At 53.5% G+C, this 25134-nt stretch overlaps 2 protein-coding genes and 11 gene segments (V, D, J or C); 7 read left to right on the top strand and 6 right to left on the bottom strand.

Moving 5' to 3' along the window:
* The window catches only part of LOC128782797 (Ig mu chain C region-like), a 30757-nt gene extending 29554 nt beyond the window's left edge, over positions 1-1203 (bottom strand). The window contains 2 exon segments of the C gene segment in view: positions 683-1024; positions 1149-1203. Coding sequence covers positions 683-1024; positions 1149-1203 — 397 coding nt within the window.
* Positions 1204-6752: 5549 nt separating this feature from the next.
* On the bottom strand, positions 6753-7182 carry LOC128782796 (Ig heavy chain V region 6.96-like; the record flags this gene model as incomplete). The annotated part of the segment is given in 2 exon segments: positions 6753-6821; positions 6854-7182. Coding segments are annotated over 2 exon segments (398 nt in total), but the record flags the coding sequence as incomplete, so codon positions are not given.
* A 193-nt stretch (positions 7183-7375) lies between these two features.
* On the top strand, positions 7376-7780 carry LOC128782795 (Ig heavy chain V region 914-like; the record flags this gene model as incomplete). The annotated part of the segment is given in 1 exon segment: positions 7376-7780. A coding segment is annotated over 1 exon segment (405 nt), but the record flags the coding sequence as incomplete, so codon positions are not given.
* A 78-nt stretch (positions 7781-7858) lies between these two features.
* On the bottom strand, positions 7859-8453 carry LOC128782794 (Ig heavy chain V region 914-like; the record flags this gene model as incomplete). The annotated part of the segment is given in 2 exon segments: positions 7859-7903; positions 8102-8453. Coding segments are annotated over 2 exon segments (397 nt in total), but the record flags the coding sequence as incomplete, so codon positions are not given.
* Positions 8454-8476: 23 nt separating this feature from the next.
* On the top strand, positions 8477-9061 carry LOC128782793 (Ig heavy chain V region 6.96-like). The segment is given in 2 exon segments: positions 8477-8813; positions 8990-9061. Coding segments are annotated over 2 exon segments (409 nt in total).
* A 71-nt stretch (positions 9062-9132) lies between these two features.
* LOC128782792 (Ig heavy chain V region 914-like) lies at positions 9133-9674 on the bottom strand (the record flags this gene model as incomplete). The annotated part of the segment is given in 2 exon segments: positions 9133-9153; positions 9304-9674. Coding segments are annotated over 2 exon segments (392 nt in total), but the record flags the coding sequence as incomplete, so codon positions are not given.
* Positions 9675-9697: 23 nt separating this feature from the next.
* Positions 9698-12284, top strand: LOC128782791 (polymeric immunoglobulin receptor-like). The gene is given in 5 exon segments (XM_053933272.1): positions 9698-10082; positions 10790-11125; positions 11774-12077; positions 12079-12197; positions 12241-12284. Coding segments are annotated over 5 exon segments (1188 nt in total).
* A 108-nt stretch (positions 12285-12392) lies between these two features.
* On the bottom strand, positions 12393-14084 carry LOC128782790 (uncharacterized; the record flags this gene model as incomplete). Its single annotated transcript, XM_053933271.1, is given in 4 exon segments — positions 12393-12455; positions 13166-13449; positions 13452-13602; positions 13656-14084. Coding segments are annotated over 4 exon segments (927 nt in total), but the record flags the coding sequence as incomplete, so codon positions are not given.
* Position 14085: 1 nt separating this feature from the next.
* LOC128782789 (immunoglobulin heavy variable 3-23-like) lies at positions 14086-14761 on the top strand. The segment is given in 2 exon segments: positions 14086-14095; positions 14312-14761. Coding segments are annotated over 2 exon segments (460 nt in total).
* Positions 14762-14859: 98 nt separating this feature from the next.
* LOC128782788 (Ig heavy chain V region C3-like) lies at positions 14860-15590 on the bottom strand. The segment is given in 2 exon segments: positions 14860-14913; positions 15222-15590. Coding segments are annotated over 2 exon segments (423 nt in total).
* Positions 15591-15613: 23 nt separating this feature from the next.
* On the top strand, positions 15614-16045 carry LOC128782787 (Ig heavy chain V region 6.96-like; the record flags this gene model as incomplete). The annotated part of the segment is given in 1 exon segment: positions 15614-16045. A coding segment is annotated over 1 exon segment (432 nt), but the record flags the coding sequence as incomplete, so codon positions are not given.
* A 684-nt stretch (positions 16046-16729) lies between these two features.
* LOC128782786 (Ig heavy chain V region 914-like) lies at positions 16730-18709 on the top strand (the record flags this gene model as incomplete). The annotated part of the segment is given in 3 exon segments: positions 16730-17069; positions 18206-18239; positions 18622-18709. Coding segments are annotated over 3 exon segments (462 nt in total), but the record flags the coding sequence as incomplete, so codon positions are not given.
* LOC128782785 (immunoglobulin heavy variable 3-23-like) lies at positions 18710-20607 on the top strand (the record flags this gene model as incomplete). The annotated part of the segment is given in 3 exon segments: positions 18710-18940; positions 19033-19374; positions 20591-20607. Coding segments are annotated over 3 exon segments (590 nt in total), but the record flags the coding sequence as incomplete, so codon positions are not given.
* Between the last annotated feature and the right edge of the window lie 4527 nt (positions 20608-25134).

The following is a 25134-nucleotide window of genomic DNA, read 5'->3' as shown; positions in this document are numbered from 1 at the left end:
GTCGATGGAAGAGTTCCGATGTCGATGGAAGAGTTCCGACGTCGATGGAAGAGTTCCGACGTCGACGGAAGGGTCTCAATGTCAATGGGTGGATCTTAACCCAACCCAACTCAACCCAACCATGACCAACCCAACTCAACCCAACCCAACTCAACCCAACCCCCTCTTCCTCTTCCACTCAACTCAACTCAACCCAACCGAATCCAACTCAACCCAACCCAACCATGACCAACCCAACCCCCTCTTCCTCTTCCACCCAACCATGACCAACCCAACCATGACCGACCCAACTCAACCCAACCCAACCATGACCAACCCAACTTCCTCTTCCACCCAACCATGACCAACCCAACCATGACCGACCCAACTCAACTCAACTCAACCCAACTCAACCCAACTCAACCATGACCGACCCAACCCCCTCCTTCCTTCCTCTTCCACCCAACCGCGACCAACCCAACTCAACCCAACCCAACCGTGACCAACCCAACCCCCTCTTCCTCTTCCACTCAACTCAACCCAACCCAACCCAACCGTGACCAACCCAACTTCCTCTTCCTCTTCCACCCAACCATGACCAACCCAACCATGACCGACCCAACTCAACTCAACTCAACCCAACCACCGTGACCGACCCAACTTCCTCTTCCACCCAACTCAACCCGACCCAACCGCGACCGACCCCCCCTGTGCCGGTTTCCCGCCACCCCTCCCCTCAGCCCGGCGCCGCCGTGAGCGCCGCAGAAATAGGCGCCGGAATCGCCGTCCTCCAGCCCGTCGGCCGCCAGCGCCGCCCAGGCGCCGCCGCCCTCGGCCCGGAACCTCCCGCCGGCGCCGCCCGGCGCCGCCTCCCCTCGGGCGGAGACCCCCGCCAGCATCTCCAGGCCGGCGCCGCGGCGCTGCCGCACCCAGACGATGGCGGCGGGAGGGGCGGGGCCCGAGGCGCGGCAGAGGAGGCGCAGGGACCCGCCGGGGGGCCGGAGGTCGCCGCCGGACTCCAGCAGGGTCACGGCCGCCCGGAGCCCTGCGGGGGGAGAAAAGAGGAGAAACGGAACCGCGGGGTGAGGCGCCGGCATCGCCGGATCCGCGTGCGGCGCCACCTGCGGATCCGGGCGTGGCTAAGAGAGGAAAAGGGGGCGGGGACTCACCGGGCGCGGCCAGCAGGGCCAGCAGGGCCAGCAGGGCGAGGCGCTCGGTGGCCATGGCCGCGGTCGTGCCGGGCTCGGCGGCGCCGGGCCGGTATTTATGGGCCGGGGGGCGGGGCTTCCGTGGGAAAGGGGAGGGGCTCGGCGAGGCCACGCCCACCCGGAGAGCCCCGCGCGGGGTTTTGGCGGGAAAAAAAGGGGGGGGGGGGAGTTAATTGGGGGGTGTTAATTGGGTGGAAGGGGCGCTCATTAACGGCCCCGAGTTAATTGCAGGAGATCAATTTATTAATTAACAGCCCCGAGTTAATTGCAGGTTCGTTAATTAACAGCCCCGAGTTAATTGCAGGAGATCAATTTATTAATTAACAGCCCCGAGTTAATTGCAGGAGATCGGTTCGGTAATTAACGGCCCCGAGTTAATTGCAGGTTCGTTAATTAACGGGTCCCGGTTAATTGCAGAAGCCCGGCTCGTTAATTAACGGGTCTGAGTTAATTGCAGGCGCTCATTTCGTTAATTAATAGGTCCCGGTTAATTGAAAGTTCATTAATTAATGGAGCCCGGTTAATTGCAAGTTTGTTAATTAATGGGGCCCGGTTAATTGAAAGTTCATTAATTAATGGAGCCCGGTTAATTGCAATAGTTCAATAATTAATAGGTCCCAATTAATTGCAAGTTCGTTAATTAATGGAGACCGGTTAATTGCAATAGTTCAATTTGTTAATTAATAGGTCCCAATTAATTGCAGGTTCGTTAATTAATTGCAGGTTCGTTAATTGCAAGTTCGTTAATTAATGGGTCCCGGTTAATTGCAAGAGTCCAATTTATTAATTAATAGCTCCCAGTTAATTGCAGGCGTCCGGTTCATTAATTAATAGGTCCAGTGTTAATTGCAGGTGTTCAGTTCGTTAATTAATAGGTCCCGGTTAATTGCAGGTTCGTTAATTAATGGGTCCCAATTAATTGCAGGAGTCCGGTTCGTTAATTAATAGATCAAATTGAATTAATTAATTACTATTTTGTTAATTAATAGGTCCTGGTTAATTGCAGGTCTTCAATTTATTAATTAATTTATTATTAATTAATTAATTGCAAGAGCCCAGTCCATTAATTAATAGGTTTAATTGCAGCAGTCCAATTAAGTAATTAATAGGCCCCAGTTAATTGCCGGTTCATAATTAATAGGTCTCGGTTAATTGCGAGAGTCCGGTTCATTAATTAATGGGCCCGAGTTAATTGCAGCAGTCCAGGTCATTAATTAATAGGCCCGGCGTTAATTGCAATAGTCCAATTCATTAATTAATGGCTCTGAGTTAATTGCAGGCGTCCATTTCATTAATTAATAGGTCTGGTGTTAATTTCAGGAGCCTAATTAATTAATTAATATCTCCCAGTTAATTGCAATAGCCCAATTCATTCATTAATGGGCCCGGGGTTAATTGCAGGCGCCCAATTAATTCATTAATTAATTAATAAGCCCCAGGTGATTGCAAAAGTCCTGTTCACTAATTAACAGCTCCGAGTTAATTGCAGGAGCCCAAATCATTAATTAACGGGTCCGGTGTTAATTGCAGGAGTCCAATTAGTGGGTGCTGGTTAATTAATGGAGCCCGTGGTGCTAATTGCAATTAATTAAAGGATTTAATTGCGGAACTCCGTTAATTAACGGCTCCGGGTTAATTGCAGGAGCGCCGGGACGGAGTGGGTGCAGTCATTAATTAATTATTCATTAATTAAAGGTTAATCGCAGGCACCCCTTTAATTAATTAATGGGTTGGGGTTAATCACAGGCATCCAATTAATTAATTAAATAATTATTAATTAATTAATGGCTCCGGTGGCCACGTGATCAGGCAATTAATGGGCCGGTGTTAAATACATTAATTAATTAATTAATTAATTATTAATATTTAATTATTATTTCATTAATAATTATTAATTAACTAATTAATTATTTAATTAATGGATCGGCATTAACCGCAGGCATCCGGTACGTTAATTAATTAATTAATTGGGATCAAGGAGCCCGATTAATTAATTAAGAATAGGGGATAATCACGGCCAGCTGGGTAATTAATTAATTAAGGGATTCATCAGGACCGATCACGGGGCTCCGATTAATTAATTAACCGGGGTTAACCCAAGGAGGGCAATTAATTAATTGCTTAATGAAGATACTTAATTAATCACGGGTAAGCGATTATTTAATTAATTAAGAACAATTACTTAAGATTTTATTAAATAATTTATTCATTTAGTAATTAATTATGGGCGAAATCAACTTAATTAATTAGCGAACAGCAACAAACAGTTACCAATTAATTAATTAATTAAAAGTCGTTAATTAGCCGCAATTAATCAATCGATCAATTAATTAATTAAGGGATCAAAAGCGGCTAAATCGAGACGGAAATCCCGCTCAAATTGATAATTAGGGGGCTAAAAACGGAGCGGGGTTAATTGATTGATTAATCGGCGCTAATTAATTCGGTGACGTCAGCGGCGCCGATTCCGCGCGCGGCCGCCAGGGGGCGCCGCGAGAGCGAAAATCGCCGAATTTGGGGCAAATCGGGCAAAAAATCGCGCGGGGAAAAAGCGGAAATTTGGGAGCGGAACCCAAAGGCCGGGAGTCCGAATTTGGGGCAAAAAGTCCGAATTTTGGGCAAAAAAAACGGAGATTTGGGGGAAAAAAATGGAGATTTGGGGAAAAAAACGGAGATTTGGGGGGAAAAAAGTGAAAATTTCGGGCAAAAAAATGGAGATTTGGGGGAAAAAACGGAGATTTGGGGGGAAAAATGGAGATTTGGGGGGAAAAAATGGAGATTTGGGGGGAAAAATGGAGATTTGGGGGGAAAAAACGGAGATTTGGGGGGAAAAAATCGAGATTTGGGGGAAAAAAAACCAGAGATTTGGGGGAAAAAACGGAGATTTGGGGGAAAAAAATGGAGATTTGGGGGAAAAACGGAGATTTGGGGGGAAAAAAGTGAAAATTTCGGGCAAAAAAATGGAGATTTGGGGGAAAAAACGGAGATTTGGGGGAAAAAAACGGAGATTTGGGGGAAAAAACGGAGATTTGGGGGGAAAAATGGAGATTTGGGGGGAAAAAATGGAGATTTGGGGGGAAAAATCGAGATTTGGGGGGAAAAAAGTGAAAATTTCGGGCAAAAAAATGGAGATTTGGGGGAAAAAACGGAGATTTGGGGGGAAAAAAACGGAGATTTGGGGGGAAAAAATCGAGATTTGGGGGGAAAAATGGAGATTTGGGGGGAAAAAACGGAGATTTGGGGGAAAAAACGGAGATTTGGGGGGAAAAAATCGAGATTTGGGGGGGAAAAAGTGAAAATTTGGGGAGGAGAGGCCGCGGACGCGCCACAAATCTCGGAAGGTTTCGCACCAAATTCCCACAAATTTGCCCCAAATTCCCCCGGATTGTCCCAAATTTCCCCGAATTCCCCCAAATTCCCCCAAATTTCCCCAAATTTCCCCAAATTGGCCCCAAAATCCCCTGACTTTGCCTCAAATTCCCCTAAATTCCCCTAAATTCCCCCAAATTCCCCCAAATTCCCCAAATTCCCCCCAAATCCCCTGGATTGACCCCAAATTCCCCCAAATCCCCCCAAATTGGCCCCAAATTCCCCTGGGTTGTCCCAAATTCGCCAAAATTCGCCCCAAATTCCCCTGGATTGGCCCCAAATTCCCCCAAATTTCCCCAAATTCCCCCATATTGGCCCCAAATTCTCCCAGATCGCCCCCAAATATCCACAAATTGCCCCAAATTCCCCCAAATTGGCCCCAAATTGCCCCAAATTGGCCACAAATTTCCCCAAATTGTGCCAAATTCCCCCAAACTGCCCCAAATTCCCCTAAATTGTCCCCAATTCCCCTAAATTGCCCCAAATTCCCCCAAATTAACCATGGATTAGCCTGAATTGGCCCCAAATGCCCCCAAATTGCCCCAAATTAACCCAAATTGCCCCAAATTGGCCCCAAATTCCCCAGGATGGCCCCAAATTCCCCTGGATTGTCCCAGATTCCCCTGGATTGTCCCAAATTGCCCCAAATTCCCCCAAATTCCCCTAAATTCTCCCAAATTCCCCCAAATTCCCCCAAATTCCCCCAAATTCCCCCAGATTCCCCCAAATTTGCCCAAATTGGCCCCAAATTCCCCTGAACTGTCCCAAATTCTCCTGAATTGCCCAAATTGCCCCAAACTCCCTCAAATTCCCCCAAAATTCCCCCGGATTTGCCCCAAATTCCCCCAAATTCCCTCAAATTGGTCCAAATGGCCCCAAATTGCCCCAAACTGGCCCAAATTGCCCCAGATTCCCCCGAACGCCACCAAATTGGCCCCAAATCGCCTCGAAACCCCCGCAATTAACCCCGACCCCGCTCATTAATTAATTAAAATCCCAATCAACCGCTCGTTAACCACCCCAAAAGCCCCGGACCGCCTCCGCCCCCAAATCTCCGCCGTTTCACCCCGAATTCCCAACTCCCGCCCGCCCCCAAACGTTTTCGCCGTTTTTTGGGAATTTTTTCCGGCAAAACCGGGAGGATTTGGCGCCCTCGGCCCAGGTTTGGCGCCGGGGGCCGCAGATTCGGAAGGGAGCGGGGGAAAAAATTGGGGCGAAAAGCCGAGATTTTGGGGGGGATCCGGGCGTGGCCCGCGCTGGGCGTGGCCGGAGCTGGGTGGGGCCCGCCTGGAAAGGCCGGCAGGAGCAGGGGGAGGGGAAAGTGTCAAAATTCGGGATTTGGGTGGATTTCGGAGCCTCTCCCATCCCCACGTCCCCTCTGTCCCGCAGGGCTCCGGGCGGCCGTGACCCTGCTGGAGTCCGGGGGGGACCTCCAGCCCCCCGGGGGGTCCCTGCGCCTCCTCTGCCGCGCCTCGGGGTTCGATTTCGGGAGTTATGGAATGTACTGGGTCCGCCAGAGACCCGGGCAGGGGCTGGAGTGGGTTGCGGGGATCAGCAGCGGTGGCAGCACCGCGTACGCGCCGTCGGTGAAGGGCCGGGCGACGATCTCCAGGGCCAACGGGCAGAGCTCGGTGACGCTGACCATGAACGGCCTCAAGGACGAGGATTCCGGCTCCTGTTTCTGTGCCAAATCTGCTCACAGTGGCTGCAATCCTCCTGTCTGTGCTTTTGGTGTCGGTGGCGGCCGCGGTGCCGAGCCCGTGACCGTCTGTTCCCAAATGTCCCGGAATTCTCCGATCCTTCCCCCAAATCCCGGCCCTTTCTCCTCAAATCTTCCCCGTTTTCCCCCAAACTCCGCCCCCGCTGCCCCAACTCTCGGCTTTCCCCCCATTTTTGCCCATTTCCCCCAAATCTCGGCCTCCCCGTCGCCCTGGGGGCGTTTGCCCAGAGCCGTCCCCCAAATCTCAGCCTTTCACCCCAGATTTCCGCTCCGTTCCGCCGGCGGCCTGAAAATCCCTCTGGGGCAGCCCCAGATCTGCACCCCCGGCACCAAACCTGGGCCCCAGGCAGATTTTTGCCCCAAAAATTCCCAAAAAATGGTGAAAACATGGGGCAAAGAGTTGGGAATTTGGGGCAAAACTGGGGAGATTTGGGGCGGAACCAGCCCAGAGCCGGGACAGGGGGACAGGAATGGGGTCAGGGGTTGAGGGTTGGGGAAGGGTGTGGGACACGGGGACAGGAGGGGACGCGGGGATCGACTCGGGGCTAAAACCAACAGCACCGGCACCGCAGCCAGCATTAGGAGCAGCACCGTAACCATCAGCACGTTTGGCACAGAAACAGGAGCCAGAATCCTCGTCCTTGAGGCCGTTCATGGTCAGCGTCACCGAGCTCTGCCCGTTGGCCCTGGAGATCCTGAACCGGCCCCGCACCGACGGCGCGTACGCGGTGTAAGCACCACCGTTGTTGATCCCCGCGACGAATTGCAGCCCCTGCCCGGGTCTCTGGCGCACCCAGTACATGTAAAAACCGCCGAAATCGAAGCCCGAGGCGCGGCAGAGGAGGCGCAGGGACCCCCCGGGGGGCTGGAGGTCCCCCCGGACTCCAGCAGGGTCACGGCCGCTCCCCCATCCCCAACCCCTCACCCTTCTTTTCCCCAGACTCCCCTGGTTCTGTCCCAAACCTCCACCAGAGGTTTCCAGGGTCTCAAAGCGCCTCAAGCCCTGCAATTAACCCCGATCCACTCATTAATTAATTGCACACCTCGGTGTCACGCTTCTCCAAGGACTGCCCAATTAACAGCCAATTAACGACCCCCGAGACCCTCCAGGACCCGACCCCGGCTCATCCCGGCCGTGGCCTCGAGCTCCGTCCCCGCAGGGCTCCGGGCGGCCGTGACCCTGCTGGGGTCCGGGGGGGACCTCCAGCCCCCCGGGGGGTCCCTGCGCCTCCTCTGCCGCGCCTCGGGCTTCGATTTCGGGAGCTACGAAATGGACTGGGTGCGCCAGAGACCCGGGCAGGCGCTGGAGTGGGTCGGGAGCATCAACACCGGTGGCAGCACCTGGTACGCGCCGTCGGTGAAGGGCCGGGCGACGATCTCCAGGGCCAACGGGCAGAGCTCGGTGACGCTGACCATGAACGGCCTCAAGGACGAGGATTCCGGCTCCCGTTTCTGTGCCAAAACCGCGGTCACTGGTAACGTTAACCCTGCTGATGATTTTGGCGCTGTCCCCACCTCTGTGTCCCCAGCTGTCCCCAAAGCCCTTCCCCCAAGCGAGGTGGGGCCAAGGGGAGATTTGGGGTCAGGAGTTGTGGGTTGGGCCCCGCGGGTGAGAGCTGGGGCCGGGCTGGGGGCAATGGCCAAGGGTTGGGGCTGGGCTGGGGGTCTGGGGAAGGGTCTGGGGTGTGGGGAAGGGTCTGGGGTCTGGGGAATGGTCTGGGGAAGGGTCTGGGGGAGGGTCTGGGGGAGGGTCTGGGGAAGGGTCTGGGGGAGGGTCTGGGGTCTGGGGATGGGGGGGACACAAAGCTGGGGGTGGGGACACCACCGACATCGTCACTATAACCAGCACCATAAGCACCACCAGTGTTAGGAGATTTCACACAGAAATAGGAGCCGGAATCCTCGTCCTTGAGGCCGTTCATGGCCAGCGTCACCGAGCTCTGCCCGTTGGCCCTGGAGATCGTCGCCCGGCCCTTCACCGACGGCGCGTACGCGGTGCTGCCACCGTTGTTGATACTCGCGACGTATTCCAGCCCCTGCCCGGGTCTCTGGCGATACCAGCCCATCCCAAAACTGCCGAAATTGAAGCCCGAGGCGCGGCAGAGGAGGCGCAGGGACCCCCCGGGGGGCTGGAGGTCCCCCCCGGACTCCAGCAGGGTCACGGCCGCCCGGAGCCCTGCGGGGCAGAGGGGACGTGGGGATGGGAGAGGCTCCGAAATCCACCCAAATCATCGATCTCCAGCCCCCCGGGGGGTCCCTGCGCCTCCTCTGCCGCGCCTCGGGCTTCGATTTCGGGATCTACGACATGGCATGGGTGCGACAGAGGCCCGGGCAGGCGCTGGAGTTCTTTGCGTGGATCAGGAACGATGGTGGCACCAACACCAGCTACGCTGATTCGGTGCGGGGCCGGTTCAGGATCTCCAGGGCCAACGGGCAGAGCTCGGTGACGCTGACCATGAACGGCCTCAAGGACGAGGATTCCGGCTCCTATTTCTGTGCCAAAAACGCTGGTGCTGGTTTTTGGGGTGATCATGCCGGTGCTAATGGTTTTACCCCCATCCCCATCGCCGTGTACCCCCCAGCCCCTGACCCCACCCCTGACCCCGTGTCAGCCGCAGTCCAAGGAACCTCTTTGGCCCAGCTGGCTAAAACGAACCAAAAAGCAGAGGAGAGCTCTGTCCCGCTGTCCGTCCGTCCGTCCGTCCGCCCGCAGACAGCGCGGTCCCGGCAGAGGGGCCAGGCCCAGCTCAGGAGCCAAAACGGCCCCGAGCGGGCCCCGGGCTGAGCTTTGGGGCCAGGAGCTGAGAATTTGGGGCAGAGGCAGGGCAGGGTCGGGACACGGGGTCAGGAGTGGGGTCAGGGGCTGAGGGGAAGGGGCTGGGGATTGGGGAAGGGGCTGGGGTTTGGGGTTTGGGGAAGGGGCTGGGGTTTGGGGTTTGGGGAAGGGGCTGGGGTTTGGGGATTGGGGAAGGGGCTGGGGTTTGGGGTTTGGGGAAGGGGCTGGGGTTTGGGGATTGGTGGGGGCACGGTGATGGCGGTGGGAGCAAAAGGAAAACCAGCAGCAGCATCAGCAGCATAACCACCACTGTAAGCACGTTTGGCACAGAAATAGGAGCCGGAATCCTCGTCCTTGAGGCCGTTCATGGTCAGCGTCACCGAGCTCTGCCCGTTGTCCCTGGAGATCGTCGCCCGGCCCTCGACCGACGGCGCGTACCAGGTGCTGCCACCGTTGTTGATACTCGCGACGTATTCCAGCCCCTGCCCGGGTCTCTGGCGCATCCAGCCCATCCCAAAACTCCCGAAATTGAACCCCGAGGCGCGGCAGAGGAGGCGCAGGGACCCCCCGGGGGGCTGGAGGTCCCCCCGGACTCCAGCAGGGTCACGGCCGCCCGGAGCCCTGCGGGACAGAGGGGACGTGGGGATGGGAGAGGCTCCGAAATCCACCCAAATCATCGACCTCCAGCCCCCCGGGGGGTCCCTGCGCCTCCTCTGCCGCGCCTCGGGGTTCAATTTCGGGAGCTACGACATGTTCTGGATCCGCCAGAGACCCGGGCAAGGCCTGGAGTGGCTCGCGGGGATCAGCAGCGGTGGTTGGACCGGCTACGCGCCGTCGGTGAAGGGCCGGGCGACGATCTCCAGGGCCAACGGGCAGAGCTCGGTGACGCTGACCATGAACGGCCTCAAGGACGAGGATTCCGGCTCCTATTTCTGTGCCAAATCTGCTCACAGTGGTTGGGGTTATGCTGCTGCTGGTGCTGTTGCGTTTATCACTGATTCCGCTCTTGGTCCCAAGCCCCCTCCACTTTGTACCCAAATGTCCCCGAATTCTCTGATCCTTCCCCCAAATCCCGGCCCTTCCCCTCAAATCTCGGCCCCTGCTGCCCCGACTCTCGACTTTCCCCCCAGTTTTGCCCATTTCTCCCCAAATCTCGACTTTTCCTCACCCTTGGAGCCTTTCCCCAGAGCCGTCCCCCAACCCAACGCCGACCACGGACCCAAAACCCCCAACGGGTTCTGTCCCAAATCCCGACTGCTTTGGCACCAAAACTCGCCCGATTTTGCCCCAAATCTCCCCTCTGGGCTCCCGGCCGCAGCCGCTGACCCAAACCTGCCCCGCTGTCCCCAGATCCCGGCCCTCGGGGCACTTTTGGGGGACGGGGTTGGGATTGGGGGCCGATGGTCGGGATTGGGGGCAGGGGCGGGGGAGGGTTTGGGGCCAATGGGCAACGTTGGGGCAAACGGGGGAGGGTTGGGACCGGGGGTCAGGATGGGGTCAGGGCGGGCTGGGGGAAGGCTCTGGGGACAGCTGGGGACAGCTGGGGACAGGGACGGGGCCAGAACCCCAAACACCGACAGAAGCACCAGAACCAGCACCCGGAGCAGAGCCCCAGCCCGGGACAAGGATGGGGATGGGGAAAGGTCAAAAACTGACCCAAACCCTGACCTGTGGCCCCAAATTGTGACCCCGGCACCTCCCCATCCTCCTCCTCATCCCCACGTCCCCTCTGTCCCGCAGGGCTCCGGGCGGCCGTGACCCTGCTGGAGTCCGGGGGGGACCTCCAGCCCCCCGGGGGGTCCCTGCGCCTCCTCTGCCGCGCCTCGGGCTTCAATTTCGGGAGTTATGCCATGCAATGGATCCGCCAGAGACCCGGGCAGGGGCTGGAGTGGCTCGCGGGGATCAGCAGCGGTGGCAGCACCGCGTACGCGCCGTCGGTGCGGGGCCGGGCGACGATCTCCAGGGACAACGGGCAGAGCTCGGTGACGCTGACCATGAACGGCCTCAAGGACGAGGATTCCGGCTCCTATTTCTGTGCCAAAGCTGCTGCTGCTGCTGGTTATTGGGGTGCTGGTGCTGGTGGTTGGGGTGCCCGTGCTGGTTTTTGTGGCGCCCGTGCCGGTTTTTGGAGTGCCAAATCTCAACTGTCTACCCCAAATCTCAACTCTCATCCCCAAATCTCAATTCTTGTCCCCAAATCTCAACTCTCGGCCCCAAAATTTCAATTCTTGTCCCCAAATCTCAGCCCTCATCCCCAAATCCCAACTCTTGTCCCCAAATCTCAACTCTGGGCCCCAAATCTCAACTCTCAGTTCCAAAATTTCAACACTTGGCCCCAAATCTCCTCTCTCGCCCCAAATCTCAGCTCTCAGTCCCAAATCTCAACTCTCGGCCCCAAATCTCAACTCTCGGCCCCAAATCTCAACTCTCAGCCCCAAAATTTCAATTCTTATCCCCAAATTTCAACTCCCAGCCCCAAATCTCAAATCTCGGTCCCAAATCTCAACTCTCAGTCCCAAAATTTCAATTCTTGGCCTCAAATCTCAACTCTCGGCCCCAAATCTCAACTCTTGGTCCCAAAATTTCAATTCTCATCCCCAAATCTCATCTCTCGGCCCCAAATCTCAACTCTCGGCCCCAAATTTCAATTTTTGGCCCCAAATCTCAACTCTCGGCCCCAAATCTCAACTCTCGGCCCCAAATCTCCCCTCTGTCCCGCAGGGCTCCGGGCGGCCGTGACCCTGCTGGAGTCCGGGGGGGACCTCCAGCCCCCCGGGGGGTCCCTGCGCCTCCTCTGCCGCGCCTCGGGGTTCAATTTCGGGAGTTTTTGGATGAGCTGGATGCGCCAGAGACCCGGGCAGGGCCTGGAGTGGGTCGCGGGGATCAGCAGCAGTGGTTCTTACACCTACTACGCGCCGTCGGTGCGGGGCCGGGCGACGATCTCCAGGGCCAACGGGCAGAGCTCGGTGACGCTGGCCATGAACGGCCTCAAGGACGAGGATTCCGGCTCCTATTTCTGTGCCAAATATGCCGGTGCTGGTGCTGGTGCTGCTAATTATAGTGACGATGCCGCTGCCGGCCCCTCCCCCTGACGCCGTGCCCACAAACGTCCCAAATTCCCCCGTTCTTCCCCCAAATCTTCACTGCTGGCACCAAACCGCGGCCGTTTCCCCCCCAAACTCCGCCAGCGCTGCCTCACCTCTCGCGTTTCTCTGGGGCTTTGGGCGCTTGACCCAAATCTCAAAGGTTCCTCCCCAAAACTCTGCCTTTGGCGCCCCAGCTCTCAGCGGGGCTCCCGTGGGACCTTTGCTCCCAAACCCAGCTGGTTCTGCCCCAAAGCTCAGCTGCGGGCACCAAAGCTCAGCCCTCGGCTCCAAGTCTCAGCCGAGCGCCCCAATCCTGGCTGCAAACGGGCGAGATTTGGGTCCCTGGGGCAGCTTTGGGTCCCTGGGGCAGATTTGGGTCCCTGGGGCAGATTTGGGTCCCTGGGGCAGATTTGGGTCCGTGGGGCAGATTTGGGGTCCCTGGGGCAGATTTGGGTCCGTGGGGCAGATTTGGGGTTCGTGAGGCAGATTTGGGTCCGTGGGGCAGATTTGGGGTCCCTGGGGCAGATTTGGGTCCCTGGGACAGATTTGGGTCCATGGGGCAGATTTGGGTCCGTGGGGCAGATTTGGGGTCCGTGGGGCAGATTTGGGTCCGTGGGGCAGATTTGGGTCCCTGGGGCAGATTTGGGTCCATGGGGCAGATTTGGGTCCATGGGGCAGATTTGGGTCCATGGGGCAGATTTGGGTCCCTGGGGCAGATTTGGGTCCCTGGGGCAGATTTGGGGTCCGTGGGGCAGATTTGGGGTCCCTGGGGCAGATTTGGGTCCCTGGGGCAGATTTGGGTCCATGGGGCAGATTTGGGTCCATGGGGCAGATTTGGGGTCCATGGGGCAGATTTGGGTCCGTGGGGCAGATTTGGGGTTCGTGAGGCAGATTTGGGTCCATGGGGCAGATTTGGGTCCGTGGGGCAGATTTGGGGTTCCTGGGGCAGATTTGGGGTCCCTGGGGCAGATTTGGGTCCGTGGGGCAGATTTGGGGTTCTGGGGCAGATTTTGGTCCGTGGGGTCACCAATGGGGTCAAGGGTGGGAGGGGAGGATGCGGGGTTGGGGACAGGCGAGGACCGGGGATGGGGATGGGGCGAAATCGAGAGCCAGCGGGAGCCCCCCAAGTGCCACCACCATCGGCGTTCCTGGCACAGAAACGGGAGCCGGAATCCTCGTCCTTGAGGCCGTTCATGGTCAGCGTCACCGAGCTCTGCCCGTTGGCCCGGGAGATCCTGAACCGGCCCCGCGCCGACGGCGCGTATCTGGTGTCGCCACCACCGCTGTTGATCCCCGCGACGAATTCCAGCGCCTGATCCAGAACATTCCGTAGCTCCCGAAAGTGAACCCCGAGGCGCGGCAGAGGAGGCGCAGGGACCCCCCGGGGGGGCTGGGGGTCGAGGATTTGGGTGGATTTTTGATTGATTGTTGTTCCGCCGCGCTCCCGTCGGGCTCTGCCGGGTCCTGGCGACGGCCGCGGGGCGAAGGAAGGGAACGGGGGAGCGTCCCCGGCACACGGGGCCGGAGCCGGCACCGGCATCGATACCGGGAGCACCGGCGGAGGAATCACAGCAACCACCAGCACCAGCAGCCCAACCACCAGCACCGGCATATTTGGCACAGAAACAGGAGCCGGAATCCTCGTCCTTGAGGCCGTTCATGGCCAGCGTCACCGAGCTCTGCCCGTTGTCCCTGGAGATCGTCGCCCGGCCCCGCACCGACGGCGCGTACCAGGTGCTGCCACCGGTGTTGATGCTCCCGACCCACTCCAGCGCCTGCCCGGGTCTCTGGCGCACCCAGTCCATTTCGTAGCTCCCGAAATCGAAGCCCGAGGCGCGGCAGAGGAGGCGCAGGGACCCCCCCGGGGGGCTGGAGGTCCCCCCGGACTCCAGCAGGGTCACGGCCGCCCGGAGCCCTGCGGGGACGGAGCTCGAGGCCACGGCCGGGATGAGCCGGGGTCGGGTCCTGGAGGGTCTCGGGGGTCGTTAATTGGCTGTTAATTGGGCAATCCTTGGAGAAGCGTGACACCGAGGTGTGCAATTAATTAATGAGTGGATCGGGGTTAATTGCAGGGCTTGAGGCGCTTTGAGACCCTGGAAACCTCTGGTGGAGGTTTGGGACAGAACCAGGGGAGTCTGGGGAAAAGAAGGGTGAGGGGTTGGGGATGGGGGAGCGGCCGTGACCCTGCTGGAGTCCGGGGGGGACCTCCAGCCCCCCGGGGGGTCCCTGCGCCTCCTCTGCCGCGCCTCGGGGTTCAATTTCGGGAGTTACCAAATGGAGTGGGTCCGACAGAGACCCGGGCAGGGGCTGGAGTGGCTCGCGGGGATCAGCAGCGGTGGTGGCAGCACCTACTACGCGCCGTCGGTGAAGGGGCCGGGCGACGATCTCCAGGGCCAACGGGCAGAGCTCGGTGACGCTGACCATGAACGGCCTCAAGGACGAGGATTCCGGCTCCTGTTTCTGTGCCAAGGATGCTGGTGCTGGTTTTTGGGGTGATCATGCCGGTGCTAATGGTTTTACCCCCATCCCATCGCCGTGTACCCCCCAGTCCCCAAACCCCAAACCCCAGCCCCTGACCCGTGTCAGCCGCAGTCCAGGGAACCTCTTTGGCCCAGCTGGCTAAAACGAACCAAAAAGCAGAGGAGAGCTCTGTCCCGCTGTCCGTCCGTCCGTCCGTCCGCCCGCAGACAGCGCGGTCCCGGCAGAGGGGCCAGGCCCAGCTCAGGAGCCAAAACGGCCCCGAGCGGGCCCCGGGCTGAGCTTTGGGGCCAGGAGCTGAGAATTTGGGGCAGAGGCAGGGCAGGGTGGGGACACGGGGTCAGGAGTGGGGTCAGGGGCTGGGGGGAAGGGGCTGGGGATTGGGGAAGGGGCTGGGGTTTGGGGTTTGGGGAAGGGGCTGGGGTTTGGGGTTTGGGAAGGGCTGGGTTTGGGGTTTGGGGAAGGGGCTGGGGTTTGGGGTTTGGGGAAGGGGCTGGGGTTTGGGGTTTGGGGAAGGGGCTGGGGTTTGGGGTTTGGGGAAGGGGCTGGGGTTTGGGGTTTGGGGAAGGGGCTGGGGTTTGGGGTTTGGGGATTGGTGGGGGCACGGTGATGGCGGTGGGGGCAAAAGGAAAACCAGCAGCAGCATCAGCAGCATAACCACCACTGTAAGCACGTTTGGCACAGAAACAGGAGCCGGAATCCTCGTCCTTGAGGCCGTTCATGGTCAGCGTCACCGAGCTCTGCCCGTTGGCCCTGGAGATCGTCGCCCGGCCCTTCACCGACGGCGCGTATCTGGTGCTGCTGCCATCGCTGCTGATCCCTGCGACGTATTCCAGCCCCTGCCCGGGTCTCTGGCGGATCCAGAACATTCCAAAATTCCCGAAATTGAACCCCGAGGCGCGGCAGAGGAGGCGCAGGGACCCCCCGGGGGGCTGGAGATCGATGATTTGGGTGGATTTCGGAGCCTCTCCCATCCCCACGTCCCCTCTGTCCCGCAGGGCTCCGGGCGGCCGTGACCCTGCTGGAGTCCGGGGGGGACCTCCAGCCCCCCGGGGGGTCCCTGCGCCTCCTCTGCCGCGCCTCGGGCTTCAATTTCGGGAGCTACGACATGTTCTGGGTCCGCCAGAGACCCGGGCAGGCGCTGGAGTGGCTCGCGGGGATCAGCAGCCCTGGTGGTTCTTACACCGCGTACGCGCCGTCGGTGAAGGGCCGGGCGACGATCTCCAGGGACAACGGGCAGAGCTCGGTGACGCTGACCATGAACGGCCTCAAGGACGAGGATTCCGGCTCCTATTTCTGTGCCAAATCTGCTTACAGTGGTTGGGGTTATGCTGCTGTTGCTGCTGCTGGTGCTGTTGCGTTTAAGCTGATTCCGCTCTTGGTCCCAAGCCCCCTCCACTTTGTACCCAAATGTCCCCGAATTCTCTGATCCTTCCCCCAAATCCCGGCCCTTTCTCCTCAAATCTCGGCCCCTGCTGCCCCAACTCTCGACTTTCCCCCCAGTTTTGCCCATTTCTCCCCAAATCTCGACTTTTCCTCACCCTTGGAGCCTTTCCCCAGAGCCGTCCCCCAACCCAACGCCGACCACGGACCCCAAAACCCCCAACGGGTTCTGTCCCAAATCCCGACTGCTTTGGCACCAAAACTCGCCCGACTTTGCCCCAAATCTCCCCTCTGGGCTCCTGGCTGCAGCCGCTGACCCAAACCTGCCCCGCTGTCCCCAGATCCCAGCCCTCGGGGCACTTTTGGGGGACGGGGTTGGGATTGGGGGGCCGATGGTCGGGATTGGGGGCAGGGGCGGGGGAGGGTTTGGGGCCAATGGGCAACGTTGGGGCAAACGGGGGAGGGTTGGGACCGGGGGTCAGGATGGGGTCAGGGCGGGCTGGGGGAAGGCTCTGGGGACAGCTGGGGACAGCTGGGGACAGGGACGGGGCCAGAACCCCAAACACCGACAGAAGCACCAGAACCAGCACCCGGAGCAGAGCCCCAGCCCGGGACAAGGATGGGGATGGGGAAGGTCAAAAACTGACCCAAACCCTGACCTGTGGCCCCAAATTGTGACCCCGGCACCTCCCCATCCTCCTCCTCATCCCCACGTCCCCTCTGTCCCGCAGGGCTCCGGGCGGCCGTGACCCTGCTGGAGTCCGGGGGGGACCTCCAGCCCCCCGGGGGGTCCCTGCGCCTCCTCTGCCGCGCCTCGGGCTTCAATTTCGGGAGTTATGCCATGCAATGGATCCGCCAGAGACCCGGGCAGGGGCTGGAGTGGCTCGCGGGGATCAGCAGCGGTGGCAGCACCGCGTACGCGCCGTCGGTGAAGGGCCGGGCGACGATCTCCAGGGCCAACGGGCAGAGCTCGGTGACGCTGACCATGAACGGCCTCAAGGACGAGGATTCCGGCTCCTATTTCTGTGCCAAAGCTGCTGCTGCTGCTGGTTGGGCTGCTGGTGCTGGTGGTTGGGGTGCCCATGCCGGTTTTTGTGGCGCCCGTGCCGGTTTTTGGGGTGCCCATGCTGGTTTTTGTGGTGCCCGTGCTGGTTTTTGGGGTGCCCGTGCTGGTTTTTGGGGTGCCCGTGCTGGTTTTTGTGGTGCCCGTGCTGGTTTTTGGGGTGCCGGTGCTGGTTTTTGGGGTGCCTGTGCCGGTTTTTGGGGTGCCCGTGCTGGTTTTTGGGGTGCCCATGCTGGTTTTTGTGGTGCCCATGCTGTTTTTTGGGGTGCCGGTGCTGTTTTTTGGGGTGCCCGTGCTGGTTTTTGGGGTGCCCGTGCTGGTTTTTGGGGTGCCGGTGCTGGTTTTTGGGGTGCCCGTGCTGGTTTTTGGGGTGCCCGTGCTGGTTTTTGGGGTGCCGGTGCTGGTTTTTGGGGTGCCGGTGCTGGTTTTTGGGGTGCCCGTGCTGGTTTTTGGGGTGCCCGTGCTGGTTTTTGGGGTGCCGGTGCTGGTTTTTGGGGTGCCCGTGCTGGTTTTTGTGGTGCCCGTGCTGGTTTTTGGGGTGCCGGTGCTGGTTTTTGGGGTGCCCGTGCTGGTTTTTGTGGTGCCCGTGCTGGTTTTTGGGGTGCCCGTGCTGGTTTTTGTGGTGCCCGTGCTGGTTTTTGGGGTGCCGGTGCTGGTTTTTGGGGTGCCCGTGCTGGTTTTTGTGGTGCCCGTGCTGGTTATTGGGGTGCCCGTGCTGGTTTTTGGGGTGCCCGTGCCGCTTTTGGGGTGCCCGGGCTGGTTTTTGGGGTGTCCGTGCTGGTTTTTGGGGTGCCCGTGCTGGTTTTTGTGGTGCCCGTGCTGGTTATTGGGGTGCCCGTGCTGGTTTTTGGGGTGCCCATGCTGGTTATTGGGGTGCCCGTGCTGGTTTTTGGGGTGCCCGTGCCGCTTTTGGGGTGCCCGGGCTGGTTTTTGTGGTGCCCGTGCTGGTTATTGGGGTGCCCGTGCTGGTTTTTGGGGTGCCTGTGCCGCTTTTGGGGTGCCCGGGCTGGTTTTTGGGGTGCCCGTGCTGGTTTTTGGGGTGCCCGTGCTGGTTTTTGGGGTGCCCGTGCTGGTTTTTGGGGTGCCCGTGCTGGTTTTTGGCGCTCTCACGGCGCCCCTCGACCTCCCCCACCTGCTGGCCAGGTGCCGCCGGCCTTGGCCAGGATCTCGCCTCTCCGTGGGGCGCCTGGAATCCCCTTTCCCCTCTTTCCCTGCCCGCCCTCGGTTTCCTTTCCTGCCCCCTCGGCCGTGGAGGCGCCTCCGGGGCGACCGAAGCGACGGCGCCGCGGCCGTTTCGGCACTTTTGGGGTCGCGAGCGGACGGCGACACAGCCCAAGGTTGGGGTGAATGGCCGAGGGTTGGGTTGGGGTCTGGGGTCTGGGGGAAGGGTCTGGGGGCTGGGACAGGGGGGACACAAAGGTGGGGGTGGGGACACCACCGGCACCTTCAACATAACCAGCAGCAAAACCACCACCAGCACCGGCACCAGCAGCAGCACCAGAGGATTTGGCACAGAAATAGGAGCCGGAATCCTCGTCCTTGAGGCCGTTCATGGTCAGCGTCACCGAGCTCTGCCCGTTGGCCCTGGAGATCGTCGCCCGGCCCTTCACCGACGGCGCGTATCTGGTGCTGCTGCCATCACTGTAGATGCCCGCGACCCACTCCAGCCCCTGCCCGGGTCTCTGGCGCATCCAGCCCATCCCAAAACTGCCGAAATCGAAGCCCGAGGCGCGGCAGAGGAGGCGCAGGGACCCCCCGGGGGGCTGGAGGTCCCCCCCGGACTCCAGCAGGGTCACGGCCGCCCAGAAGGAGGCCCACCCACATGGGAAGGAGGCGCCGGATCCGGGCGTGGCCCGCGATGGGCGTGGCCGGAGCTGGGTGGGGCCCACCTGGCAGGGCCGGCAGGAGCAGGAGGAGGAGAAAGTGTCACAATTTGGGGCCAAGGGTCGGGATTTGGGTGGGTCTTGGAGCCTCTCCCATCCCCACGTCCCCTCTGTCCCGCAGGGCTCCGGGCGGCCGTGACCCTGCTGGAGTCCGGGGGGACCTCCAGCCCCCCGGGGGGTCCCTGCGCCTCCTCTGCCGCGCCTCGGGGTTCAATTTCGGGAGTTATGGAATGTACTGGGTCCGCCAGAGACCCGGGCAGGGGCTGGAGTGGCTCGCGGGGATCAGCAGCGGTGGTTGGACCGGCTACGCGCCGTCGGTGAGGGGCCGGGCCACGATCTCCCGGGCCAACGGGCAGAGCTCGGTGACGCTGACCATGAACGGCCTCAAGGACGAGGATTCCGGCTCCTATTTCTGTGCCAAATATGCCGGTGCTGCTGGTTATTGGGGTGCTGGTGCTGGTGGTTGGGGTGCCCGTGCTGGTTTTTGGGGTGCCCGTGCTGGTTTTTGGGGTGCCCATGCTGGTTTTTGGGCTGCTGGTGCTGGTTTTTGGGGTGCCCGTGCTGGTTTTTGTGGCGCCCGTGCCGGTTTTTGGAGTGCCAAATCTCGACTCTCTACCCCAAATCTCAACTCTCGTCCTCAAATCTCAACTCTCGGCCACAGATCTCAACTCTTCCCCCCAGATCTGAACTCTCGGCCCCAAAATTTCAATTCTTGTCCCTAAATCTCAAGTCTCAACCCAAAATCTCAACTCTCAGCCCCAAATCTCAACTCCTGCACCCCAAATCTCAACTCTTGGCCCCAAAATTTGAATTCTTGGCCCCAAATCCCAACTCCCAGCCCCAAATCTCAGCTCTCAGCCCAGATCTCAACTCTTGGCCCCAAATCTCAACTCTTGGTCCCAGTTTTCAACTCTCAGCCCCAAATTTCAACTCTCGGCCCCAAATTTCAATTCTCAGCTCCAAATCCCAACTCTCAGTCCAAAATCTTATCTCTTGGCCCCAAAATTTGAATTCTTGGCCCCAAATCTCAACTCTCGGCCCCAAAATCTCAACAATTGCACCCAAAATCTCAACTCTTGGGCCCAAAATTTCAATTCTTATCCCTAAATCTCAACTCTCGGCCCCAAATCTCCAATCTCGGTCCCAAAATTTCAATCCTTGTACCCAAAACTCAATTCTTGCCCCAATATCTCAACTCTCGGCCCCAAATCTCAATTCTTGTCCCCAAATCTCAACTCTTGGCCCTAAATCTCAACTCTGGGCCCCAAATTTCAACTCTCAACCCAAAATCTCAACTCTCGGCCCCAAATCCCAACTCTCATCCCCAAATCTCAGCTCTGGGCCCCAAATCTCCTCTTTTGCCCCCAAACCAGGCCCGGTTTCACCCTGAGCTCGGCCTCGTCCCCCCCAATCCCAACCAGCGCCCCCAGACTCGTCCGCTTCGGCCCCGAATTTCCGCTGCCGGCGCCGAGCCACAGCCGTGCCCCAAATCTGCCCCACGGGCCTCGCACCGGGAATCTCGGCCCAAAATTTGGATTCTTGACCCCTCGCCCGAGCCTTGGGCCCAAATCTTGAGCGGTTCAATAAAATTTGGGGGCCGAGGGCGCTGGGCGTGGCCTAGAGGTGACACTGGGGGCAGGGCCAGGCCAGGGCTGGGGCAAAGGGTCAGCAGTGGGGTCAGGGGTCGGGGTTTGGGGGGATGATTTTGGGACAGAGCGATGGGGGCGGGGCCAAAAGGACCGCCAATATTTGCACCAGCTCCCAGATACGCAGATTTGGCACAGAAATAGGAGCCGGAATCCTCGTCCTTGAGGCCGTTCATGGTCAGCGTCACCGAGCTCTGCCCGTTGTCCCTGGAGATCGTCGCCCGGCCCTCGACCGACGGCGCGTACCAGGTGCCGCCACCGTTGAATTGGATCCCCGCGAGCCACTCCAGGCCTTGCCCGGGTCTCTGGCGCACCCAGTACATGGTGAAACCGCCGAAATCGAAGCCCGAGGCGCGGCAGAGGAGGCGCAGGGACCCCCCCGGGGGGCTGGAGGTCCCCCCCGGACTCCAGCAGGGTCACGGCCGCCCGGAGCCCTGCGGGACAGAGGGGACGAGGGGATGGGAGAGGCTCCAAAATCCACCCAAATCATCGACCTCCAGCCCCCCCCGGGGGCGCTGGGTGCCCAAATGTGCCGGAATTCTCGGATCCCTCCCCCAAATCCCAACCGCCGGCCCCAAATCTCGGCCGTTTCCAGCCAAAGTCCGCCGCCCTTGCCCCAGCTCTCGGCTCTCTCCAGGGCCCCAAATCTCAACTCTCGGCCCCAAATCTCAACTCCGGGCCCCAAATCTCAACTCTCGGCCCCAAATCTCAACTCTCATCCCCAAATCCCAACTCTCGACCCCAAATCCCAACTCTGGGCCCCAAATCCCAACTCTGGGCCCCAAATCCCAACTCTCGGTCCCAAAATTTCAATCCTTGTACCCAAAACTCAACTCTTGCCCCAAAATCCCAACTCTCGGCCCCAAATCTCCTCTCTCAACCCCAAATCCCAACTCTTGTCCCCAAATCTCAACTCTCAGCCCCAAAATTTCAATTCTTATCCCCAAATCTCAGCTCTGGGCCCCAAATCTCCTCTTTTGCCCCCAAACCAGGCCCGGTTTCACCCTGAGCTCGGCCTCGTCCCCCCCAATCCCAACCAGCGCCCCCAGACTCGTCCGCTTCGGCCCCGAATTTCCGCTGCCGGCGCCGAGCCACAGCCGTGCCCCAAATCTGCCCCACGGGCCTCGCACCGGGAATCTCGGCCCAAAATTTGGATTCTTGGCCTTGGTCCCAAATTTTTCCCGGCGCCGTCGTTTATTTAATTCATAATTGGCGTTTAATATTCAATATTTGATTAATGAATATTTACTATTTAATTCACGATTACGGTTTAAAAGTAAAGTTATTTATTTAGTAATTGTTATTTGAACGTGAAATTAGGGAATAATTTAGAACGGAAATAATGAATGTAATTAATAATTATTGTGGTGCGGTCGTTACGTATAATAATAATAATGGTAATTATTGCAGTTATGTGTAAATGTAGTAAAATTTGTTATTATTATATTGCTGTTACATTCGATAATAATGATTTATGATGATTAGCACACTTATTTATTAAAATATTAATAATATAATATAATATAATATAATATAATATAATATAATATATAAAATAATATAATATAAAAATAACTATAATAAATATAAATATAACAACAATAAATATTTATAACATTATTACTACATTGAAGAATAACTTGTGATTATTTTTACACTTATTTATTAAAATTATAATTATAATAAATATAAATATAACAACAATAAATATTTATAACATTATTACTACATTAAAGAATAACTTATGATTATTTTTACACTTATTTATTAAAATAAAAATTTTAATAAATATAGCAACCATAAATATTTATATTATTACTACATTAAAGAATGATAACTTATGATTATTTTTACACTTATTTATTAAATTATAATAAATATAAATATAACAACAATAAATATTTATAACATTATTAGTACATTAAAGAACAATTATTATTATTATTACACTTATTTATTAAAATTATAATTATAATAAATATTAACATGACACTAATAAAGAATTATTATATTATTGTTACCTTCAATAAAATAACTTATTACGATTATCACAGTTATTTACTAAATTATAATGGTAAGAAATATAAATATAACAATAATAAATAATTATAATATTATTACATTCAATAATAAAAGTTTATTATCATAACACCTATTTATTTAAATTATTATAATAAATAAAAATATAACAATAAAAATATTATTTATTATAATAATTACATTATTATTATTGTTATTATTATTACTATATTATATTAATAATATATATTATTAATAATTATTATAATTATAAAATAATTATAATAATGATAGTAATAATAATAGTAATAATAATAGTAATAATAATAGTAATAATTATAATTAATAATAATAATAATAATAATAATAATAATAATAATAGTCACAGATAATTATTAGCACACTCATTTATTATCGAAACCGATTCTAACCACTCGCAAAAAAAAAAAAAAAAAAAAAAAAAAAAATTGACTTTTTTCGTGGTTTCAATCCCGTTTTAGCGCTAATTACCACCGCTAATTAACCCGTAATTAGCCCCCGGCGGGTGCCGCGAGGGCCCCAGCGCGGAGGCGGGGCCGGATTTGGGGCCAAAGCCGCGGATTTTGGGGATTTTGGGGCTCTCGGGAGGGGAAGGGGCGGAGCGGCCGCGATCGAATTTCACTCGGAGCCTTGACACAGCGCTGTGAATTCACTTTTCAATCCTCATTTCATTTCTAATTTTAATTTATCCTTTTTATTTTGATTTAATTTTAATTTATGCTTTTTTATTTTGATTTAATTTTAATTTATGTTTTTTTTTTAATTTAATTTTAATTTTGATTCAAATTTTTCATTTTGGTTTAATTTTTTAATTTATATTTTTATTTTGATTTAATTTTAATTTTCATTATATATATAATTTCAATTTTAATTTTCATTTTCATTTTAATTTTAATTTTCAATATATGTATAATTTTAATTTTAATTTTAATTTTAATTTTAATTTTAATTTTAATTTATGTTTTTTATTTTGATTTAATTTTAATTCTAATATACTTTTTTATTTTGATTTAATTTTAATTTTGATTTTCATTGTATTTCTTAATTTTAATTTAACTTTTGATTTATATTTTTATTTTGATTTAATTTTAATTTTCATTATATATATATAATTTTAATTTTAATTTCAATTTTAATTTTGATTTATATTTTTTAAATTTAATTTTAATATAGTTTTTATATATTTATTTTTAATTTTAATTTTCATTATATATATTTAATTTTAATTTTGATTTATATTTTTTATTTTGATTTATTTTTAATTTTAATATACATTTTAAAATTTAATTTTAATTTTCATTATATATGTAATTTTAATTTTAATTTTAATTTTTTTTAATTTTTATTTTTATTTTTTCTTTTTGTTTTAATTTTAATTGTATTTCTATTTTTAATTTTGATTTAATCTTAATTTTAATTTAAGTTTTACTTTTATTTTTATTTTTACTTTAATGTTTAATTTTTAATTTTTAACTTTTAATTTTTAATATTTAAGTTTTAAGTTTTAATTTTTAAGTTTTAATTTTAATTTTAATTTTAATTTTAATTTTAATTTTAATTTTAATTTTAATTTTAATTTTATTTTAATTTTTATCTTTATTTTTGTATTTTAATTTTATTTCTATTTTAAATTTCTATTTTAAATTTATTTTTTATTTTTATTTTATTTTTATTTTTATTTTTATTTTTATTTTTATTTTTATTTTTAATTCATATTCTTATTCTTATTTTTATTTTTCATTTCCGTTTTAATGTATTTTAATTTAATTTATAATTTTATTTATAATTTTAACTTCGTCTTTTTTTTACTCCAAATTTTCATTTTATTTTTATTTCTATCTTTATTTTCATTTTGATTTTAATTAATCAATTTAATTGATTAATTGATTAATTAATCAAATTTTATTTGAATTAATTTCAATTTCTATTTCTATTTCTATCATCATTAACTCAGGTATTTCACTGGATTTTGGGGATATTTTGGGGATATTTTGGGGATATTTTGGGGATACTTTGGGGATATTTTTTGGGGTTTCGGGGCCTCTCGGGAGGGGACGGGCGGGCGAGTCCGCTTCGAACTTCACTCTAAATTTCTAAATTCTTACTTTAATTTACTTTTAAATTTTAATTTTATTGTTAATTTTAGTTTTATTGTTAATTTTAATTTTATTTTTAATTTTATTTTTATTTTTAATTTTTATTTTGATTTATATTTTTTATTTTGTTGTAATTTTATTTTTTATTTTTATTTTCGATTTTATTTTGATTTTGATTTCTATTTTTAATTTCAATTTTAATTTAAATTTTGATTCAATTTTAATTTTAATTTTTAATTTTAATTTATATTTTTTATTTCGATTTTAATTTAATTTTAATTTCAATTTTTACTTTTATTTTTATTTATACATTAATTTTAATTTTTAATTTAAATTTTATTTCTATTTTTAATTTTGATTCAATTTTAATTTTAATTATATATATCATT

The sequence above is a fragment of the Vidua chalybeata genome, assembly GCF_026979565.1.
Source record: "Vidua chalybeata isolate OUT-0048 chromosome 38 unlocalized genomic scaffold, bVidCha1 merged haplotype SUPER_38_unloc_1, whole genome shotgun sequence".
Lineage (NCBI taxonomy): Eukaryota > Metazoa > Chordata > Aves > Passeriformes > Viduidae > Vidua > Vidua chalybeata.
Note: the sequence above shows the minus strand (reverse complement) of the source record. Positions and strands in the feature narration are given on the sequence as shown.